The following is a 19,969-nucleotide window of genomic DNA, read 5'->3' as shown; positions in this document are numbered from 1 at the left end:
CGGAGCGAGGATCACACACTCCTAAACCCAGGAACCAGGGTTTGACTCTGACTTACCCAGGATATCGACAAATTTCCTCTCGGGGACATGAATATACTCTGGAACTAATTTGCTCCATGGCACCCATTGATTCCGTTTGTTATCAAAATGAAAGTCATACAAAGTTGGAAGTTGACCTGCAGGAGATAATGGTTGATTTCACTTGGATCATAGACATGGAAATACAAAACCAGTTCTGGCACATGCTTGAAATGAACTAATGTTGCTTGCTTACTGCATGGAAGCCATAGTGAGTACTTTAATGCTGCTCCTTCAGCGGACAGACACCAAATGCCTTGAACTAACGCTACTCATCACTGGACAGACACCAAGTATTTGGAGCTTATGCTTCTTGTTCACGGTACAGTCACTGATGTGACTTGTGCACTGGTCAGACTCTTTCTGAGTATTCTGAACTAATGCTTCCCATTCACTGGACATACACTTCCCTGGGAATACAATGGTGAGGCAGAGAGCCCTGGTCCCTAGCCTTACAGTTGTTGGAGGGCCAGGTGGGGGACAGATACAGGCAAGAAGCAGCCATTTCTCAGTGTGGAGCCCAAAGCACTGCCACAGGAGAAGCGCAGGCACAATAGACAATGCGAAAAGGAAGACAGGCAACCCGGGCAGGGGAGAGACGGAAGCGGTAGGTGCCCAGGAGCTCGGGAGCCCTGGCGCCTCCTGTAATCACCATCACCTCTGCCCAGGCCATGCAAGGCTTTACTTGAGCATGTCTAAGAGCTGCTGGGATGGTAGAGAGGGGGAGACTGGAGGTGAGAGAGAGAGAGACTCAGACGGAGCCAGGAGTGTGTGTGCCAGCGGGGACTGGGACTGATGGAGACACCTGTCTCACCGCCTCCTCCTCAGCCAAGCCATCATCTCCCACCAGTCCACAATCCTCTCCTAATTCAGCAGTCCCCAACTGTATTTGTCCTTTCTCATGCTGCTGCAAGGATACCTGCCAGCTCTCACCCACTCAATGAACTTTGACTTCAACACCGAACCCAGAGATCACCTCCCCTTTGCTCAGAGTCATGGTCTTCTTGCTGCCAGCCCCTAGAGAGGCAGAGAAGACAGACTTGGGGTTTTCTCGGAGGGATTCAACAGGACAACCAGGCAAGGCATTCGGGGTCTTGGGCAAGCATGGCTGAAGTGAGGGCCACCAGCCAAAGAAGTGAGGACACAGGGAAGGGGCAAGTGGTGGGAGCTCGAGGCAACAGCAGACACCGGCGCAACAGACTGGCCGTCCCCATGAGACCAAATTGGAGCAGAGCAGGCGGAGAGCGGGATTCGTGACACAGACATGACAGTGCCGGGCGTTGGGGGAGTCTAGGGTATGCTTGAGGGCCTGGAGGGCTGGACCTGCAAACAGGTGTCTGGAAATGGGAGGTTCAGAGGGTCATTCAGGTCCCCAAGATGAGGGCAAATGAGGGAGGCAGGCCGGGGAAGCAGGCCAACATCATCGCCGAGTGAGGGAACTGCAGACGGCAGCAACCCTCAGCCAGCACGGCCGACGGAGCTGGAGAGCACTCCTTCAAGGGAGATGTCGGTTCTGAAAAAGAGCAGTCAGACTGCCAGCGAATACAGCAGGGACTTGTACAACATCTTCTAATTACTCCATAACTCTCCATCAGAAAGACTGGAGGTCATTTTATTTTAAACTTTAAAAAGACCACCAGGTAAGGATTAGAAAATGCAACTTCAAAAGCATCTCTATTCCAAGCCATGCTCAAACATCAATAAGAGATGGACAAAGAACGGCCCTAGCCCCATATACAGCCTTGGAGAATGCATCCTTTTCATCATGTATGATTCTTTGAAGATGCACATTTTTGGGCAAAAACATAAAATGTTAATTTTATGATTTCCTATGAACGATTTGCAAATCCACACTTGATTTTCTACTGTGCAGATACTGTGGAATACAGCAGATGGATTACATGGTGGAAATTGAGAGAGTTGGCTAAAAATAAAAATAAGAGACAGAGAAGCCCAAGGAGAAGAAACTCCAAGTCCTGCAGAATGTGAAACACTTAAGGAGGGAAGGAAGCAAGTGCCTCGGCTGTGGCAAGGAAAGCTGACTCTCATCCGGAAAGACCCTCCAGAGGGCGTGGACTCCTGCCACCGCAGTCGGAGTGCTAACTGCCCCTGGGGGTCCCGCCACCTGCTCCGACCACTGCGTGTTCCTCTAGAGAAGCAAACTATCTGGAAGACTCATACAGACAGAAATACGGAAAAGCTTATTCGCTTCCTCTAGAAATTTAACCAAAGGCACTCAGAGTAGGGAAGCAGGCAGCACTCGGTTCCCACCTGGCAGTTCCCCAGGGCTGGCCCAAACTCCTTCCGTCTCAACAGTAGTCAAGGAAGCAAGGCGTTTGATACATTCGTCAAATTTCACCCTTCCATCCTCAAGCAGGGAGGCTCCCAGAGAGCAGTACAGAGCCTCCAGGAAGTAGCACTCCAGCAGGTCAGGGTCCTCTATTTCTCCTTCTAGTAACGCGTCCAACATCTTGGCTAACTGGGTTACCTGGTTCACAGGAAAATATCTGGTTCAGCCCACACAGTCCACCCACACAGATTCCGTTCCAATCATAAATCCCAGGATTCCGGGACCCAGGGGATGGGAACATATGACCCCTCATGTTGGTTCAGACAGATGGAACCCAGTATCTTGACCTGCACAGAAGCAAGCATGGCACCGGTCCACAATGCTACTGCTTACCCCGACTGGCATCTCCACTCCCCTTAAGGCCCCGTGGGCCTGTCTGTAGGAAGGAATTTCTTTTTGCTGACAGCAGGGACCGTTTCTTACCATATTGAGGTCTGTCTGAGGAACTATTGTCTTCAGCTTCTCTGTTTGTCTTCCATCCACCATCCCCTCCACTATCACATCCATGAGATAGGGCACATATTTCTCAAAGAGATTATTCAAATTGTATTGCTCCACCTATTAAAAAAAAAAAAAAGCAGCATTCCAAAGCATTTCAAGAGTTCGTTTATTTAAATGGAAGTTGGTGGAAGGCTTTTCTTGCCTAAAGAGGGTTGAGCAACAAGCTCTGATGATGGTACACTGGCAGGTGAGGAGGCCCTGGTCATAGTGCCCTATGTTGGCAGAGATTTGTCCTTTACGACATACTTTCAGCTCATCATGAAGTCCTTCATTTCTCTGCCACAGGGTCTGCCATGCCCTTGGGGAGGAGAAAGGGAAGATAACAGGTCCCATTTGTCATGAGAGGCTGATCATCTTAGAGTTCAAGTCCCATGACCACAGTCATCCAGCAAAGAGTGTGAAGCAGCAAAGGCTCCCTCCCGATCAAGGCACCAATCACTAACAGGGATTGCCTGGGTCCCGAGACAGCTGCCTCCCATAGGACAGTGCCTCAAATGGTTCCATCATCCTTCCTTCCTTCTGCTTTTCTCCGGCATAATTATGTCCTGGTTTTCCATTCACCTCCAGCCTGGTAGCCTTTCTAGAGACACACCCAGGCCACTTGTGTTCCTTTGAGAATGTGGTCATAGTGTCCCAGGTGTGGTAGAGCCACAACCCACATATGACTGTCATATCCATCTCTGCACTTTTCACAGAAGCCTTTTGTTAAGACAACACACACTTCTGGCCTGTCACCTGTTTTGTAAATAAAGTTTTATTGGTACACAGCCATGCCCGTTTGTGTACAAATTTCTGGCTGCTTTCACGCCACAACAGCAGAGTTGAGCAGTTGTAAAAGAAATCGCATGGCTCACTCAAAGCCTCAAATATTTACTATCTACCCCTTTACAGAAAAGGTGTCAACCTCTGGTCTAGACCAGCCAGTCCAATCATTACCTATCCCACTGGCTATAAATTATCTGGAATCTAATAAGTGTGTCTGCCATGTTTTCACTTAATTTGTGCTCAAGGACACGGGCAGGTCAAGGACAAGGTCATTGCCTTCCACTACAAACATCCCTCTGGACTATGTCATCCAACTAGCCACCAACACTAATAACTTTAAGTTCATTTTAGAAAAAGTTTTCACCTTGTTGGGGATTTGATTAACCCATTTTTCCCAGTATGGTCGGTATTTCAAGTTTTTAGGATCCACATAAACCATTCCACATCGAGAGACAGTTGCAGGGGAGGCATACTGTAAATCTCCAACCTGGAGAAATAAAGAAAATCAATCCTGGCTAAAGCTATGCGCAAGATGAACTAGATGTTTAAGGACCTTCTCTTAGGCAAAATTATTACAACTGCACAAAATCTAAATCATACCAAGATGAACACAGCTTTCACCTGGGATTATGATGAGAAGATTACATACTTCTGACGTAACAACTTTTTGGTTTTCTCTTATTATAAAATTAATGTGAAAATTAATATGTTGTGAATATCTGACAAAAATAGAAAAGTATAAAGAAGAAAATAAGTTATCCAAATCCCACCATCCAGAAACAAATGTTGTTTTGGAGTGTTTTCCATTCAATCTTTTTTCTTTATTTTTTTAACATAGTTGAGATCAGGTAGTATAAAACTTCATAAGTATACAACTAAACCAGATATATTAACAAACCTAGCTCTCTCTACAAAAAAATACAGTTCAGTCAGCTCATCAGATAATAATATGTACAAATATTTCATGCACTGACAAATTTTACAGTTAGAAATGGCATTAATACTAAGAGTGAAAGCAAGTCCCAGGGCCACACCTATGAAACAAGCAGTCCATATCCTAAGCAGGAAATAGAACAGTCTCCAGGAAATAAAGAGGCTCAACAGAATACTTGATATGATAGAAAGTTTAAAAAAGAGGTTAAGATAAAGGCAAACAGTGTGAGGGAAAAAAGGTAGGCAATTACAAACTCCAGACAAAGCAAATGGCTCTAAAAAAAAAAGAGTAAATGTAATCACAGTATATTAGTTGGTTCTTCAGTAAATATTTCTGTCTGCATTATAATGTAAACATTATGTACTGTTAACCAACTTAGCAATATACTATTCTGATGTTAATGGTGTAAGAGATGAATTCTCACTTTTGTAGCCATCAGTCAATAAATAATGTATAAACCATAAAATGTATAAAGGAAGAATATCATGCTAAGCCTGTTACTTATAGATACTAGTCATCAGAAGAAACAATTCATAAAAAGTAAAAGTAGACACTTCTGGGATAAAGAGGGATGAGAGGAGTAAAGAACACAGGGTTGTACTTATTATAAACCCTTAAGCATTGTTTGTTTTTTAAATCATCTATATTTACTACTACTTTAATAAACATTTACATGTTTAATTGCAAGAAAGACTTATGTTCAAATTTACTTTTAATTACCACTTGCCTCAAAGAGCAGGGCGCAGTGTGCTTGGAGCCGGATGCGTTCCCCATTGGCCAATGTCAACAGCCTGTTGTCATCCATCACAGAATTCATGTTTTCCACCCATAGAGCATCCACATCACCATCAAATAAAATATACCTGGAGCAGCCAAAGAAAGGAGACCCATGGGTCCTAGAGAGCTTCCAATTATGGAACTTGGTATAAACTGCCCATTCATGTTGAATGTCTTTTTCCCAGGGTTTCCTAGCCAGGATCTGAGAAACAGTACCCTAGTTGGCCCAGAGGTTTGACTGAATGGTATTTAAAAAACTGTTTGAGCCTGTAATCCCAGCACTTTGGGAGGCCAAGGCAGGTGGATCACGAGGTCAAGAGTTCAAGACCAGTCTGGCCAACATAGTGAAATCCCGTCTCTACTAAAAATACAAAAAATTAGCTGGGCATGGTAGTGTGTGCCTGTAATCCCACCTACTCAGGAGGCTGAGGCAGGAGGATCATGTGAACATGGGAGGCGGAGGTTGCAGTAAGCCGAGATCGCACCATTGAACTCCTACCTGGGAAACAGTTCAAGACTCCGTCTCAAAAAAGAAAAATGTTTGAATTAGTTGCCAATATTTAAGAATTAGGGAACTTCACACAAAAATCTGATTTTCTCACTTCTAGGGCAAACTGGAAATTCTGAGCACACAGACCTGCATTCCTTCCTTCATGGGAACAATCTGCTGATGCTGAGTAGTGGCTGATCATGGAGACAGAAAGTGCCGTAGTCCCTGCCCGCCCCCATTCCCTATCTCATTTTTCTCTTACATCTGAGGCTGAGTATCAGTTGCTATTTAACGCTGGTTTTAACCCCTGGTTTCCTTGTGCTACAGTTAAGAGAAAAGAAAGTATTCTGGATATTCATGTGCAGTGGATCGAATGGTACCACCAAAAGATTTGTTCACACAGAAGCTGTGACTGTGACCTTGTTTGGAGAAAGGCCTTTGCAGACATAATTAAGGATCTTAAGAGGCGATCATTCTGCATTATACAGATGGGCCCTAATCTAATGACAAATGTCCTTATAAGAGAAAAGCAGGAAGAGATGTGAGACAGGCAAAGGGGAAGGCCAAGACAGAGGCAAAGACTCAAATGATGTGGCCACAAGCCAAGGAACACCTGGCACCACCAGAAGTGGAAGAGGCAAGGGAGGATTCGCCCTGGAGCCTTCGGAGGGAGTGCAGTCCTGCCCACACCTCTTTTTAGACTTTTGGCCTCCGGAACTGTGAGATAATAAATCTCTGCTGTTTTAAGCCACCAGTTATTTGTCATGGCAGCCCTAGGAAACTAATAACACCATGTACTTTGCTCCACTTCCCTCATTTGTGCTACCTGCTGGGTCCCTCGGAGCATATGAGTTTTCAAGCCCTGGTTGACACACCATCTGTCCTGGCAGCAGGTCTACTTCCAAGGCCTCAGGTATTCAAACTTCATGACGGTTCCATTTTGTGGCTATAATGGCTTACATCTCACTCAGCAAAGCCCATCTCCGCAGGATGGACGCTATTCTGCTATGCCGAAAGGGTAGTTTGACAGTGCCCATTTAACTCACTGATATGAATAGATGGATTTTTTTTTTTTGGCAGCATTAACATTTTGGTTTATTTCCTTCCCATTTTTTTTCTTTTTAACTTTTTATTTTTAAAGAATTTCAAACTTACACAGTTACAAGAATAAAATAGTATGAAGAACCCCCATATGGCATTTAACCAGATTCCCCAATTGTTATGTTTTTTTTGGTCACATTTGCACTCTCATACTCTTTCTCTCTCTCTCTCTCTCTGAATCATTTGAGAGTCAATTGCAGATAAAATGCCCCTTTCCCCTAAAGCAAGTATTTCCTAAGAATAAGCACTTTCTCTTACATAACCAGAGCAGAATTACCCAAGTCAGAAAATCTAACATTGATACATATTATTATATAATATACAGTCCACATTCAAATGTCACCAGTTGTCCCTATAGAAAGTCTCCATTTACATTCATTATAAGAAGACTCAAAGGCCAGGTGTGGTGGCTCACACCTATAATCTCAGCATTTTAGGAGGCTGAGGCAGAAAGATCCCTTGAGCCCAGGAGCTTAAGACAAGCCTGGGCAGTAATGGGAGACCCTGTCTCTACAAAAAAATCAAAAATTATCTGGGCATGGTGACATGTACCTGTAGTCACAATCACTCAGAAAAGTGAGGTGAGAGGTCTGCTTGAGCCCAGGAGCTCAAGGCTGCAGTGAACCATGATCATGCCTCTGCACTTAGCTTGGGCAACAGAGTATGACCCCTCTCAAAAAAAAAAAAAAAAAGAAGAAGAAGAAGAAGAGGAAGGTGAGGAGGAGGAGGAAGAAGAAGACGATGACTATGACAACCAGATTCAAGCAACCATCAATAGATGCTCAAACCACTGGGTGAATGGGTGAAGGCTGGATGAGAAATGGGGTATTTACTTAGTCATTACAGTTGCATATCAACTGCAAAGAGGAAAACAGCACCTTAACCCAATAATCAAGATTACCACCACCCACAACAGGGCAACCAACACCATGTGCCGTGATGAGATGCAGAGGACACAGCACCAGTCCTACGGCCTTCCTGTCAAAGAGGCGTAGCCTGAATCTAATCACGAAGAAGCAACTGACAAACCCAAACGGAGAGCATTCTCTAGAACGGCTGGTCCGGAATCTTCCAGAACAAGAAGGTCACAAAAGATAAAAGAAATCCTAAGGAACTGCTCAAAATTAAAGACTGCCAAGAAACAAGACAAGGGGACTCCGTGTGGAACCCTGAGTCCGTCCAGAATCAGGGGAAAAGCGCTAAGAAGCAGCTGTTTTAAAAGCCATGAGTCGGGACTTCGGACTCTTGTTGTTTCAGGATTTTATTTATTATTAATGGGATTTGATTAGAACATAAAATCAGAACCATTCCTGAGTTTACCAAAGCGATATTATAGGACCAACTAAAAGCTTTTTACCTGACACCCACCCCAGAGCCTTTCCTTACTTGGCCTCACGTGGCCCCGGCCATGGCACGAGGTGACGTCATGGGGCACCATGAACCACATCTACAGATGGAAAGCTATGGCTCAGGAGGGCACGCCTGCACGCTCCACAGCACTTTGCTACCTTTCCTTGACTTACCTTGCCAGAGAACATGGTGACCAGGAGCTTGACAGCGGCTGTATTTGAGGACTTAAGAGTCACACAAATCAGGGTCAAATCCCAGGCCCTGGGGCACGTTTCTGGCCCTTCTAGGCCTCAGTTTTCTCCGTGGTAACCTGGGAACAATCCCGGTACCCACCGCACTGCATCGCTAAGAAGACTGTTCACATACACAAAGCACTAAGATTGGACACTGCACTTCCTAAGCACAGCCTCCAGGATTCCATTCTGAGTCTGCTGAAATCCAAGCATGAAGCTGCAATGTACACAATGTATAGTCCTGCCACAATTTTTGTTTTTGTTTTTGTTTGTTTTGATACAGAGTCTCACTCTGTTGCCCAGGCTGGAGTGCAGTGGTGTGATCTCAGCTCACTGCAACCTCCGCTTCCCAGCCAATTCAAGCAATTCTCCTGCCTCAGTCTCCCAAGTAGCTGGGACTACAGGGGCCCACCACCATGCCCGGCTAATTTTTGTATTTTTAGTAGAGATGGGGTTTCACCATATTGGCCAGGCTGCTCTCAAACTTCTGACCTTGTGATCTGCCCACCTCAGCCTCCCAAAGTACTGGGATTATAGACGAGAGCCACCATGCCCAGTCCTGCCACCGTTTTTAATGATGAGCTAATTAACATTAACTAACCCAGGCTCTTTCCTACCTACAAGGATACTCACTTTCGCTCCTTCTTATCTGTTGGCTTGTTGATATCCCTGAAGATGTTTGACAACACGCCATCGGTCCAGTCTCGGGTGGTGGGGTCCAGGATGCCATAGAGTTCTATGACACTCATGGCTTTGGGGTTCAGGATGTATAACTTTGTCATCAGCCCAAGCCTAAATCAGAGAGACTTTAGCCATGGTTCAAGCAAACTAAATACATGAGGAAAACAATCTGGGTTCCCTCTGTGAGGAATTAGATGTTTTGAATTCAATCCAAAATTTAAAATGCAACCCATGTAAACTCTCCCCTGGGCTTCCCTTCACTGTTAGTGGTTTCTTCCAAACATAAAGCAACCACATTTCACCAAAACTGTAGCCACAGCACAAATGCAGTCTGAACTAGAAGCACAGCTTTGCCTTTGGAGGGCACCAAGAAGCTAAATGTCATGTATGTTTCATATTGATTTCATATTACATATTCATATATATGACATTTAAGTGAATATCTCAGAATTAAGGGCGTATAGGAGACCACATTCAGCCACCCAGGAAAATAACAAGGCTTTGAACTACTAACGTTCACTCCTTCTTATTTACAGAACAGCACCTGCTCTGTGTGGACTTCGTGAATCAAGCAGATGGCATTTCTCCCCATGATGCCTGTAAATCCCCGCAGCACTCACTATAACATCAATTAATCTGAAGAGAAATAAACTTCATGCACTCCCCAGTTCACAACCAACAAATCAGCAAATAATAATAATGTGCATGTTATATTACATATACACACATATGTATGTGATAGTTCTATAAACTATCTAACAATGAATTAATTAAAGAATAAAATACAAGGCCAGGCGCGGTGGCTCACGCTTGTAATCTCAGCACTTTGGGAGGCGGAGGGGGGCAGATCACAAGGTCAAGAGATGGAGACCATCCTGGCCAACAGGGTGAAACCTCCTCTTTACTAAAAATACAAATATTAGCTGGGTGTGGTGGCGTGCACCTGTAATCCCAGATACTCGGGAGGCTGAGGCAGGAGAATTGCTTGAACCCACGAGGCGGAGGTTTGCAGTGAGCCAAGATTGCACCACTGCACTGCAGCCTGGCGACAGAGAAAGACTCCATCTCAAAAAAAAATGAAAAGAATGAAATGCAGATGGCCCCAGCACAGCCCACTTAGAGTCAGTAAGCCACTGTCAACTGTTTTTTTCATATGAAACATATGAAGAAATAATGGGAACAAATGACAGTCACTTATTCTTTAGATTTCATAGACTACCTAGAAATGTTTAAGTCACAAAAACTGTAGATTTGATTTAGATTTTTTGCTGGGCTATCAGCATCCAAGGTCTTTCTGGAATCTAGTTAGTTACTGCTTAGGGGAGAAGTGAAGAGTCAGGAACCCACTTTGGGTAGAAGGCTTTCAATCCACTGCAGACTTTTATGATACACTCTCTTTTTTTTTTTTTTTTTTAGAGAGAAGGTCTCACTCTGCTGCCCAGACTGCTGTGCAGTGGCACAATCCTCACCCACCGCAGCCTCAAACTCCTGGGCTCAAGCAATCCTCCCTCCTTAGCCTCCTGAGTAACTATACCACAGGTGCACATCACCACACTCAGCTAACTTTTTTTTAACGCAAAGACAGAGTGTCATTATGTTGCCCAGGCTGTTCTCAAAATCCTGGCCTATGTCATCCTCCCATCTTGGCCTCCCAAAGTGCTGGGATTACAGGCATGAGCCACCACGCCCGGCTCCTTTACGATCTTCTATGTGAGAATGTACAATCACTTTTTCCTTCACGAAGAACTGCCTCTGCAGGGCTGGAGATTATAAGGCATCCAGGGAAGTGACATTCTTGTCCTGGCCACTCTGAAACCACAGCAGTGCTGCATAATGTGAATCCTGACTTACTTTAAGGAAGCAATCCGGACACCAAGAAACTATGACTTACTTTCATTTTCAAAGTCTCCTTTCAAGGAGACTATAAGATAGTTTGTGAAATTCTAATTTCACAAATGAACCTATTCACCATATGATGCACAAATGGGTCACTATTTCGCATTCTAAAATATCTTCACTAAGTCAGCAGTAAAGTCAGTAAGCAAATGCTGAGTCAAAAGGGGTGTGTGTAGGACAACTTTACCCTCCCAGGAAATCAGAGAGCTCAGTGGGACTCGGTAATACGGCCACCAAACGTTCCCTGTGCGCCCCCTGCAGCCAGGCCCTCCCCATGGAGCTCATACTCACTTGCTCTGGGCCTGACACAGCGTGTTAATGACGACGGACTTGCCCCCGCCTGTGGGCCCCACCACCATGGTCGTGTGGCGGGTTAACATGGTCTCGAACATTTGAACGACTTTATCCACCTGCGGGACACACAGTGGCAGCTGAGCTAAAACCTATCTTTTTCTGAAGCAGTTTTATTGAGATATAACACACACACCATACAATTTACCCTTAAGTCAATGGTTTCCAGCATATTCACAGAGTTGTGCAAACATCCCCGTAAACAATTTTAGAACATTTTTATCACCTCTCCCTGGAAAAAAAAAAAAAAAAACCCTGTACCCATCCCTCCCAATCATGGATTTGCCTATTCTGGACATTTCGCGGAAATGGGCTCCTAGAAGATGTGATCTCTCACATCTGGCTTCTTTCACTTAGCGTGTTTTCAAGGTTCATCCACGACGTAGCATGTGTCAGTGCTGCATTCCTTTTTATGGCCAATACATATCCCATGGGATGGGCAGACCACATTCTGTTTCAGCAGTTGATCCATCAGTTGATGGGATACTGGGTTGTTCCCACTTTTTGGCTATAAACATTGCTGCTCCAAACATTTGTGAACAATTCTGACTGGACGTTCGTCCTCACTCTTGGGTAGATCCCCAGTAGGGAAATTGCTGGGTCTTTTTTTTCTCTCTCTCTCTTTGGCAAAAATGTGTTGATTGTATTTTTTGTTTTTTTTTTAGTTTTTTGTTCTGTTTTTTGTTTTTTTAATTGCTGCGTCTTATGGTAACTCTCGGTTTAACCTGCTGAGGAACTGCCAGATTGTTTTCCAAAGTGGCTGCACCATTTTACATTCCTTCCAGAAAACACATCTTTTTAAACAACCACCTCCAGAGAAAATCAGGGTCACGAAAGGCACAGAAAGCTCTGGTCTGTGGCCAGTACCTACTGCCCACTGCCCAGGCCTGAGGCCTCTGGAGTAGCCTGATGCCCTGAAGCTGCCTGACCTGAGGTGACCCCCGCACTGGCCTGGAGGCTCTAGGCACTTTGACTCTTGGCAGGACCCTGCCAATCAATACATTTTTTGGCTTAATGACAACACATGCAACCTTACAGCCTTCAGAGGATCCAAATCCTACCCCAGCAATATCTAATTTAATTTTTTTGTGTGACTCAGGAAAAAAAAAACGGGGGTGAGGTGGGGGAAGAATCTCTGATGGTTAAAACCTCAAAACAAAATATTTGAATCATCTGATCACACTGTGTGAAAAGCTATATGTATACACACACACACACACACACACACACACATATATATATAAAATCTAGCCTTAAAAAGGAAGAAATTCTGACACATGCCACAACATGCATAAACATTGAAAGCACTATGTTAGTGAAATACGCCAGACACAAAGGGACAAAAATTATATGCTTCCACTTACAGGAGGTACCTAGAGTAGTCCAATTCAGAGACAGGAAGTTGAGCAGAGGTTGCCGGGGGTGGAGGGAGTGGGAATATAAGCTGTTAATGCGCATAGGGCTTTAGTTTTGCAATATGAAATCATTCTGGGGATGGATAATGGTGATGGTTGCACAGTAACGTGAACGTACTTAATGCCAACAAACTCTACATTTAAAAGTAGGTAAGTTGAGTTATACAAAAAGACAGCTGCAGGTAAAAATAAAGAAAAAAAAAAAAGTAGGGAAGATGGGCCTGGCGCAGTGGCTCACACCTGTAATCCCAGCACTTTGGGAGGCTGAGGTGGGCTGATCACGAGGTCAGGAGATCAAGACCATCCTGGCCAACATGGTGAAACCCCGTCTCTACTAAAAATACAAAAAAATTTAAAAAAAAAAAAAAAAATTAGCTGGGGGTGGTGGCTAATTTGTAGTCCCAGCTACTCTGGAAGCTGAGGCAGGAGAATTGCTTGAACCCAGGAGGTGGAGATTGCAGTGAGCCAAGATCACGCCACTGCACTACTGCCTGGGTGACAGTGCGAGACTCTGTCTCAAAAAAAAAAAAAGTTGTGTTCACAGCTGCCGCTATTGCTGTCCAACGCTAGCGCCGCCTCTCACTCACCAAGCTCCAGCCGAGGGAGAGGCGGGTAAGTAAGGAGGTCTCTACACCATGGCTCGTACGAGCAGACTGCCCGCAAATCTACCAGTGGTAAAGCACCCAGGAAGTAACTGGCTACAAAAGCCGCTCACAAGAGTGCGCCCTCTACTGGAGGGGTGAAGAAGCCTCATCGTTACAGGCCTGGTACTGTGGCACTCTGTGAAATTAGGCGTTATCAGAAGTCCACTGAACTTCTGATTTGCAAACTTCCCTTCCAGCGGCTGGTGTGACAAATTGCTCAGGATTTTAAAACAGATCTGCGCTTCCAGAGCGCAGCTATCAGTGCTTTGCAGGAGGCAAGTGAGGCCTATCTGGTTGGCCTTTTTTGAAGACACCAACCTTTGTGCTATCCGTGCCAGACGTGTAACAATTACGCCAAAAGACATGCAGCTACCATGCCACACATGTGGAGAACATGCTTAAGAATCCGCTGTGATGGGAAATACTTCATTCTCAAAAAAAAAAAAAAAATTCTCTTCTTCTTATTGGTCATTCTGAATGTTAGATAATTTTTTTCCCATGGGGTCAAAAGGTACCTAAGTATATGATTACGAGGGGAAAAACGGGGGACAGAAATAAGATATTGGCAGTTTTTCCATTTTCATTTGTGTGTGAATTTTTAATATAAATGCGGAGACATAAAGCATTAATGCAAGTTAAAATGCTTCAGTGAACAAGTTTCAGCAGTTCAACTTTATAATAATTATAGATAAACCTGTTAAATTTTTCTGGAAAATAAAAAAGAAAGGAAGATGATAAATATTGGTATATGTATTTTACTGCAATTTAAAAATGGGGAGAAGTGGTTAAGACGGTGAAACTTACATGTATCTTCCATACATATATTTTTAAAGAACTATAAAAACAAAAACCAATGGGAAGGACACATGGCCAGTGATGTCATTTCCTGGCTTTACCTGGACGGGGAGGACCACGTAGCCGTTCTCCTCCAGGACCTGCTCTACCGCATCGTTGAAGTCAGGGTAGCAGACGCGAGGGCAGTCCAGCCCAGGAAACAGATCCGAAATCAAGCCGAGGAAAAGAGGGACATCTTCAAACACAAACTTGGGCAGGTTCATGTCACGCAGGGCCCTCATCAGCACCACGTCCTGCAGCAAATGAAACACGTTTCCAGGAGATTTTCAAAGGAACTCAGTGCTTTGGACTGGGTTTCCAACCCAGCAGAAACACCCTCATGAAATATAAAATACAATTTTCACATAAACATTTTATACTTTTAAGAAATTTTATACACATTTAATTTAAAATTATATAATTTCAAATTACAAAAATTTATATAACTTAAAATTATACAATTTCTGTTTTTTACATATTTTATATTAAAATATGTGATTATATAAGATCATTAAACATGAAATATAAAATATATATTTTATATAAAATATATTCCATATATTTCATATCATATAATATGTACTTCATATTATATAATATACATATATATGGCGAGGTGCAGTATCTCAAACCTATAATCTCAGCACTTTGGGAGGCTGAAGTGAGAGCATAATCTGAGGTCAGGAGTTTGAGGGCAGCCTGGTCAACATGGTGAAACCCCATCTCTACTGAAAATACAAAAATTAAGCCAGGCGTGGTGGCTCATGCCTGTAATCCTAGCACTTTGGGAGGCTGAGGTGGGTGGATCACCTGAGGTCAGGAGTTCAAGACCAGCCTGGCCATCATGGTGAAACCCCATCTTTAAAAAATAAAAGAAAAAAGAAAATACAAAAATTAGCCTGGTGTGGTGGCGGGTGCCTGTAATCCCAGCTACTCAGGAGGCTGAGGCAGGAGAATCTCTTGAACCCAGGAGGCGGAGGTTGCAGTGAGCTGAGATTGTGCCATTGCACTCCAGCCTGGGCAACAAAAGTGAAACTCTGTCTCGAGAAAAAGATATACACACACAACACACACACACACTCACACACACACACACAGACAACACACACACACAAACACACACACACACAACACACACACACACACACACGTAAATGAAATATAAATTTTAAAATGAAATATGAAAAATTATATACATATATTAAAATTTCATATAAATAAAAATGTATAAAGTTTTTATATTATTTTATATAATTTATATGAATTTATAAGTCATATTTGTATTATTTATAAATTATATAAATTTATAAAATTTACATAAAATGTTAATATGCATATTATATAGTATAAAATATGCATACATTATATGTAATATAAAATACATAATTCATATTTCACATTTAATAAAATCATATAAACTTTTAATAAACAAAATTTCATGCTGCAATTTTCAAATTTCCACATGAAAATAAAAATATAAAATAAAATATATAAAAGTAAAATATAAAATTGTATATAAATGTAAAAATAAAATAAAATATAAGAAAGGAGCACAGGCAGAGGAGTGAGGCGCACACTGTGACCCAGCCTTGGGGCTGGGGTGGGCCTGCTCCTGCGAGGCCGAGTGTCCTGGTGGGCTGTGTGAGGAGAAGAAAACAGATCTCGGCCAGAGGGAAGGAGCAGAACCTTCTTCCTCCCCACGTTACAGAGGGGCATGGGCATCCACGCTAAAGCAAATGTTCCTTATCACAGAAAGAACGTTTTCCTAGACCTTCAGGTGCACATACACACACACACACACACACACACCACACATACCACACACACACGCGTGTGTGTGGGGTGTGTGTGTGTGTTTCAGACAGGGTCTCACTCTGTCACCCAGGCTGGAGTGCAATGGTGCCATCTTGGCTCACTGCAGCCTCCACCTCCCAGGCTCAAGCAATCCTCCCACTTCAGCCTCCTAAGTAGCTGGGACTGTAGGAGCATGCTACCAGGCCCAGCTCAATTTTTTGGTTTGGGGGGTTTGTGTTTGTTTGTTTTGGAAGAAATGGGGTTTTGCCATGTTGCCTAGGCTGGTCTCACACTTCTGGCCTCAAGCAATCCTCCCACCTTGGCCTCCCAATGTGCTGGGATTACCAGCCCGAGCCACTGCACCCAGCCTTAGATGCTTTTATTTACATCTCAATAAAAAATTCTGAACTTGGGACCTGGCAGGTGTCTCCTAGAGTGAGGAGTCCTGCTTCTTTCATTCAGCCTTCACTATCTGGAAATGTGGGTATCTCTTCTCTAGGTATTACCTCCAGGATTTGGAATGAAAAAGGCCACTTTCCCTTTTGTTCTGCCTCTCAGATTGAACACAGAAGCCCCTGGGGTTGCAGCTACCCTGCCTTCCCAGAAGAAAGAAGCAAGTGAGTCTTCTGCCATTTGCTTAATTGTAAAGACATTTCGCAAGCTGAAGGCTGAGGGTGCGTTTGAAATAGGTGCTTTGGTGGTGGTATTTGAATTCTTTACTTTTTATTCCAAACGAGACTAAATAAACGGCAAGGACAGCTGATTTTAGGGGTTTTTAAATGTCTTCCCGTTTCAGCCACAGATTTACTGAGTAAGAACACAGATTTACTGTGACACAGACTTACTGAATAAGGACAAAGGTCTGAGTTTGCAAACTCTTGATGTGATAAAGAAGTGCAAAGTTGATTTTATATGTGAAGAAACCATCACAGTCTGTAGAACAGTTTTACATGTGTTAAGTCCACATTTTTGGATGAGAAGAGGGATTTTCCTCCTAGAAAAGGAGGCTGCTTTCAACTTCTTTCTTAGAAGCCTTTGGATATTTGTATGTGCAATGTGTTTTCATTCTTCTAAGGAAGTAGCAGACTGCAGCAGTTAGCGCTGTGAACGCATGGCTGCGTCAGGGCAGCGGAAGAGACACACCCAGCCTGAGAGCAGTGATGGGACCCTATTCCCCTCCCTAGGAGGACAGACTGCAGCAAATGGCTTCCTTCTTTTCTGTAGAGACTTAGATGGCACTTGGGACTGTTTTCCTGTTGCTGAGACTGAAAGGAAAGTGGCATCAGTGGTTTTTCAGTTCAGAAGATATGATGCACACAATAGTACGATCTCCCTTCAACTTTGGACATAGAGGAGCAGGGGAGAAAATGAGAGACGTTTCCCTGTAACTCCTTTCTCCTAAGAAAAAGAAGTAAAAAGGCTGAATGCAGCTCCATCTGACTTTACAGTGTTTTACATTTTACAGCTTCCTTTTTTGGAAAAGCATAAATAACTCTTCCTTTGTCCCCTCCAAAAAAAGAAACCCAAATGTGGGCCAGGCGTGGTGGCTCATGCCTGGAATCCCAACACTTTGGGAGGCCAAGGTGGGCAGATCACCTGCAGTTGGGAGTTCAAGACCAGACTGACCAACATGAAGAAACCCCATCTCTACTAAAAACACACACACACAAAAATTAGCCAGGTGTGGTGGGACCTGCCACCACAGTAATCCCAGCTACTTGGGAGGCTGAGGCAAGAGAATTGCTTGGATCCAGGAGGCGGAGGTTGCGGTGAGCCGAGATCGCACCACTGCACTCCAGCCTGGGGACCAAGAGCACAACTCCATCTCAAAAAAAAAAAAAAAAAAAAAACGCAAATGTATGAAAACTCCAAAAGAATGAAGCAATTTGCAGCAGTCTCTCCTCCTATGGACATGAATAGGCTTCTGTCACTGCACTCACGGCTGTTTTGTTTTGTCTTAACTACCCAGATCTCTGTGTGTGTGTGTGTGTGTGTGTGTGTGTGTGTGTGTGTGTGTGTAACACTGTGAGTACAATCACTAGAGAAACAAGTGAGCCTGTTGCCCACAGAATGGCATTGACCGAACCTTTTCTTTAGAGTAAATCCATGTAAAAACAAACACAATCATTCCCCTTTTGTTGCAAAGAGAAAATAAAAACTCACATTCATGCTTTCATGAGAATTTTGTTAGCCTTTACCCTTCCACCACACCATCCTGAGACTACAGACTGATCATTACTATGGAAGCATCGTAAATGCTGGTGCTGAAGTGAGGACGTTGCACTCAACCTTAAGGTACCAAGTATAATTACAAGCAAATGCTGTAACCGGTAAGAGACCAAAGAAAGGCCAGGCCGCTGGGCGAAGCAGCAGCGAAGACCTAACACTTTCGGGTGATACCATCCTGTGCCCCGGCACCTCCCCCGCCGCAGGTAGTAAATGTGCATGAACCAGCTGAAGCCAGAGAACGTTCCAGCACCTGGCCCCTACCTCCCTAAGATCGGAGGAGCCTCTCTTCAGCTCGCCAGCCATGACCAGCACTGATTTCAGCGCTCTGAGTCCAAAATCATAGTGATGCTGCTTGGACAGCTGCTCCCGGGCCAGCTTGTACAGAACCGTCATCTTTTTTGCCAGAGTCTTTTTGGTGGAAGAGAATGAAAAAAATGAAGATAAAATAAAACAATTCAAGAGCAACGGAACATCGTTCTACAAATGCAAGAAAACAGCACAGGCGTTCCAGCATAGCGGCTCTACAAATAGCAAATTCCGTCTCTAACTTTCAGAAATACCAGGGTGGGTCCTTCATTTTTAAATATGGCAAATTGGGAACTAATTTAAAGGAACATTTGTGTTACCAAAATCACCACCTTACGTTAAAGAACAGAACCAACTGTAGGAATCACGCTCCAGAAATACATTGCTTCTTATTTTGACCCAAATCTATGATTAAGGCTGTAACTGGGCCAGGCATGGTGGCTCACACCTGTAATCCCAGTGCTTCGGGGGCCGAGGTGGGTGGATCACCTGAGGTCAGGAGTTTGAGACCAGCCTAGCCAACATGGGGAAACCCTATCTCTATTAAAAATACAAAAATTAGCCAGGCGTGGTGGTACACACCTGTATTCCCAGCTACTCAAGAGGCTGAGGGAGGAGGATTACTTGAGCCCAGGAGTTCGAGACCAGCCTGGGCTGCAGAGACCCTGTCTCTACAAAAAAATAAGCAAGATCAGCCAGGCATGACGGCATCTGCCTGTGATCCCAACCACTCGGGAAGCTAGGGCAGGAAGATCACTTGAACCCAGGAATTTGCGGCTGCTGTGAGTTGTGATCTTACCACTGTCCTCCAGCCTGGGTAACAGAGTAAGACCCGGGAGGGGTACCATGAGGGATCGTCTTTGTGGTTGTGGTGATGGAATAGTTCTGCATCCTGATGTGGTAACGGCCACTCCCGTCCACATCTGATAAAACATCATAGAACTAATGACACGCACACGCCAGAGAGAGAATGTGAAACCTGGTGAAATCTGCATAACGTCTATCCCTGAGTTAATGGTACTTGTGCCAACACCAGCTTCCTGGTTTGGGAAGTGGACTGTGGTATATGGAGTGTTCTTGTGGGGAGGGGCACTCGGAAATTCCGTGCTGCTACTGTCACAACCTCTTATGCATCGTAAATTATTCCAAAATTAAAGCTATAATTTTAAAAGAGGTGGGGGAAGGGCCAGGAACGGTGGCTAACGCCTGTAATCACAGCACTTTGGGAGGCCAAGGTGGG

The 19,969-nt window shown here is 44.1% G+C and overlaps 1 protein-coding gene across 2 annotated transcripts in view; it reads right to left on the bottom strand.

Moving 5' to 3' along the window:
- DNAH10 (dynein axonemal heavy chain 10) overlaps nucleotides 1-19,969 on the bottom strand; it is a 174,981-nt gene that overhangs the window by 67,345 nt on the left and 87,667 nt on the right. For both annotated transcript variants that reach the window (XM_032243719.1, XM_032243716.1), the window contains 9 exons: nucleotides 18,685-18,831; nucleotides 14,463-14,654; nucleotides 11,448-11,566; nucleotides 9,213-9,371; nucleotides 5,356-5,491; nucleotides 4,059-4,181; nucleotides 2,852-2,986; nucleotides 2,350-2,566; nucleotides 57-176 (listed from right to left, as the gene is read on the bottom strand). In XM_032243719.1, the coding sequence (XP_032099610.1) occupies nucleotides 57-176; nucleotides 2,350-2,566; nucleotides 2,852-2,986; nucleotides 4,059-4,181; nucleotides 5,356-5,491; nucleotides 9,213-9,371; nucleotides 11,448-11,566; nucleotides 14,463-14,654; nucleotides 18,685-18,831 (1,348 nt within the window). The remainder of the gene's footprint in view (nucleotides 1-56; nucleotides 177-2,349; nucleotides 2,567-2,851; nucleotides 2,987-4,058; nucleotides 4,182-5,355; nucleotides 5,492-9,212; nucleotides 9,372-11,447; nucleotides 11,567-14,462; nucleotides 14,655-18,684; nucleotides 18,832-19,969) is intronic.

Source organism: Sapajus apella, unplaced genomic scaffold (assembly GCF_009761245.1).
Source record: "Sapajus apella isolate SASKATOON/1434 unplaced genomic scaffold, GSC_monkey_1.0 scaffold2, whole genome shotgun sequence".
Lineage (NCBI taxonomy): Eukaryota > Metazoa > Chordata > Mammalia > Primates > Cebidae > Sapajus > Sapajus apella.
Note: the sequence above shows the minus strand (reverse complement) of the source record. Positions and strands in the feature narration are given on the sequence as shown.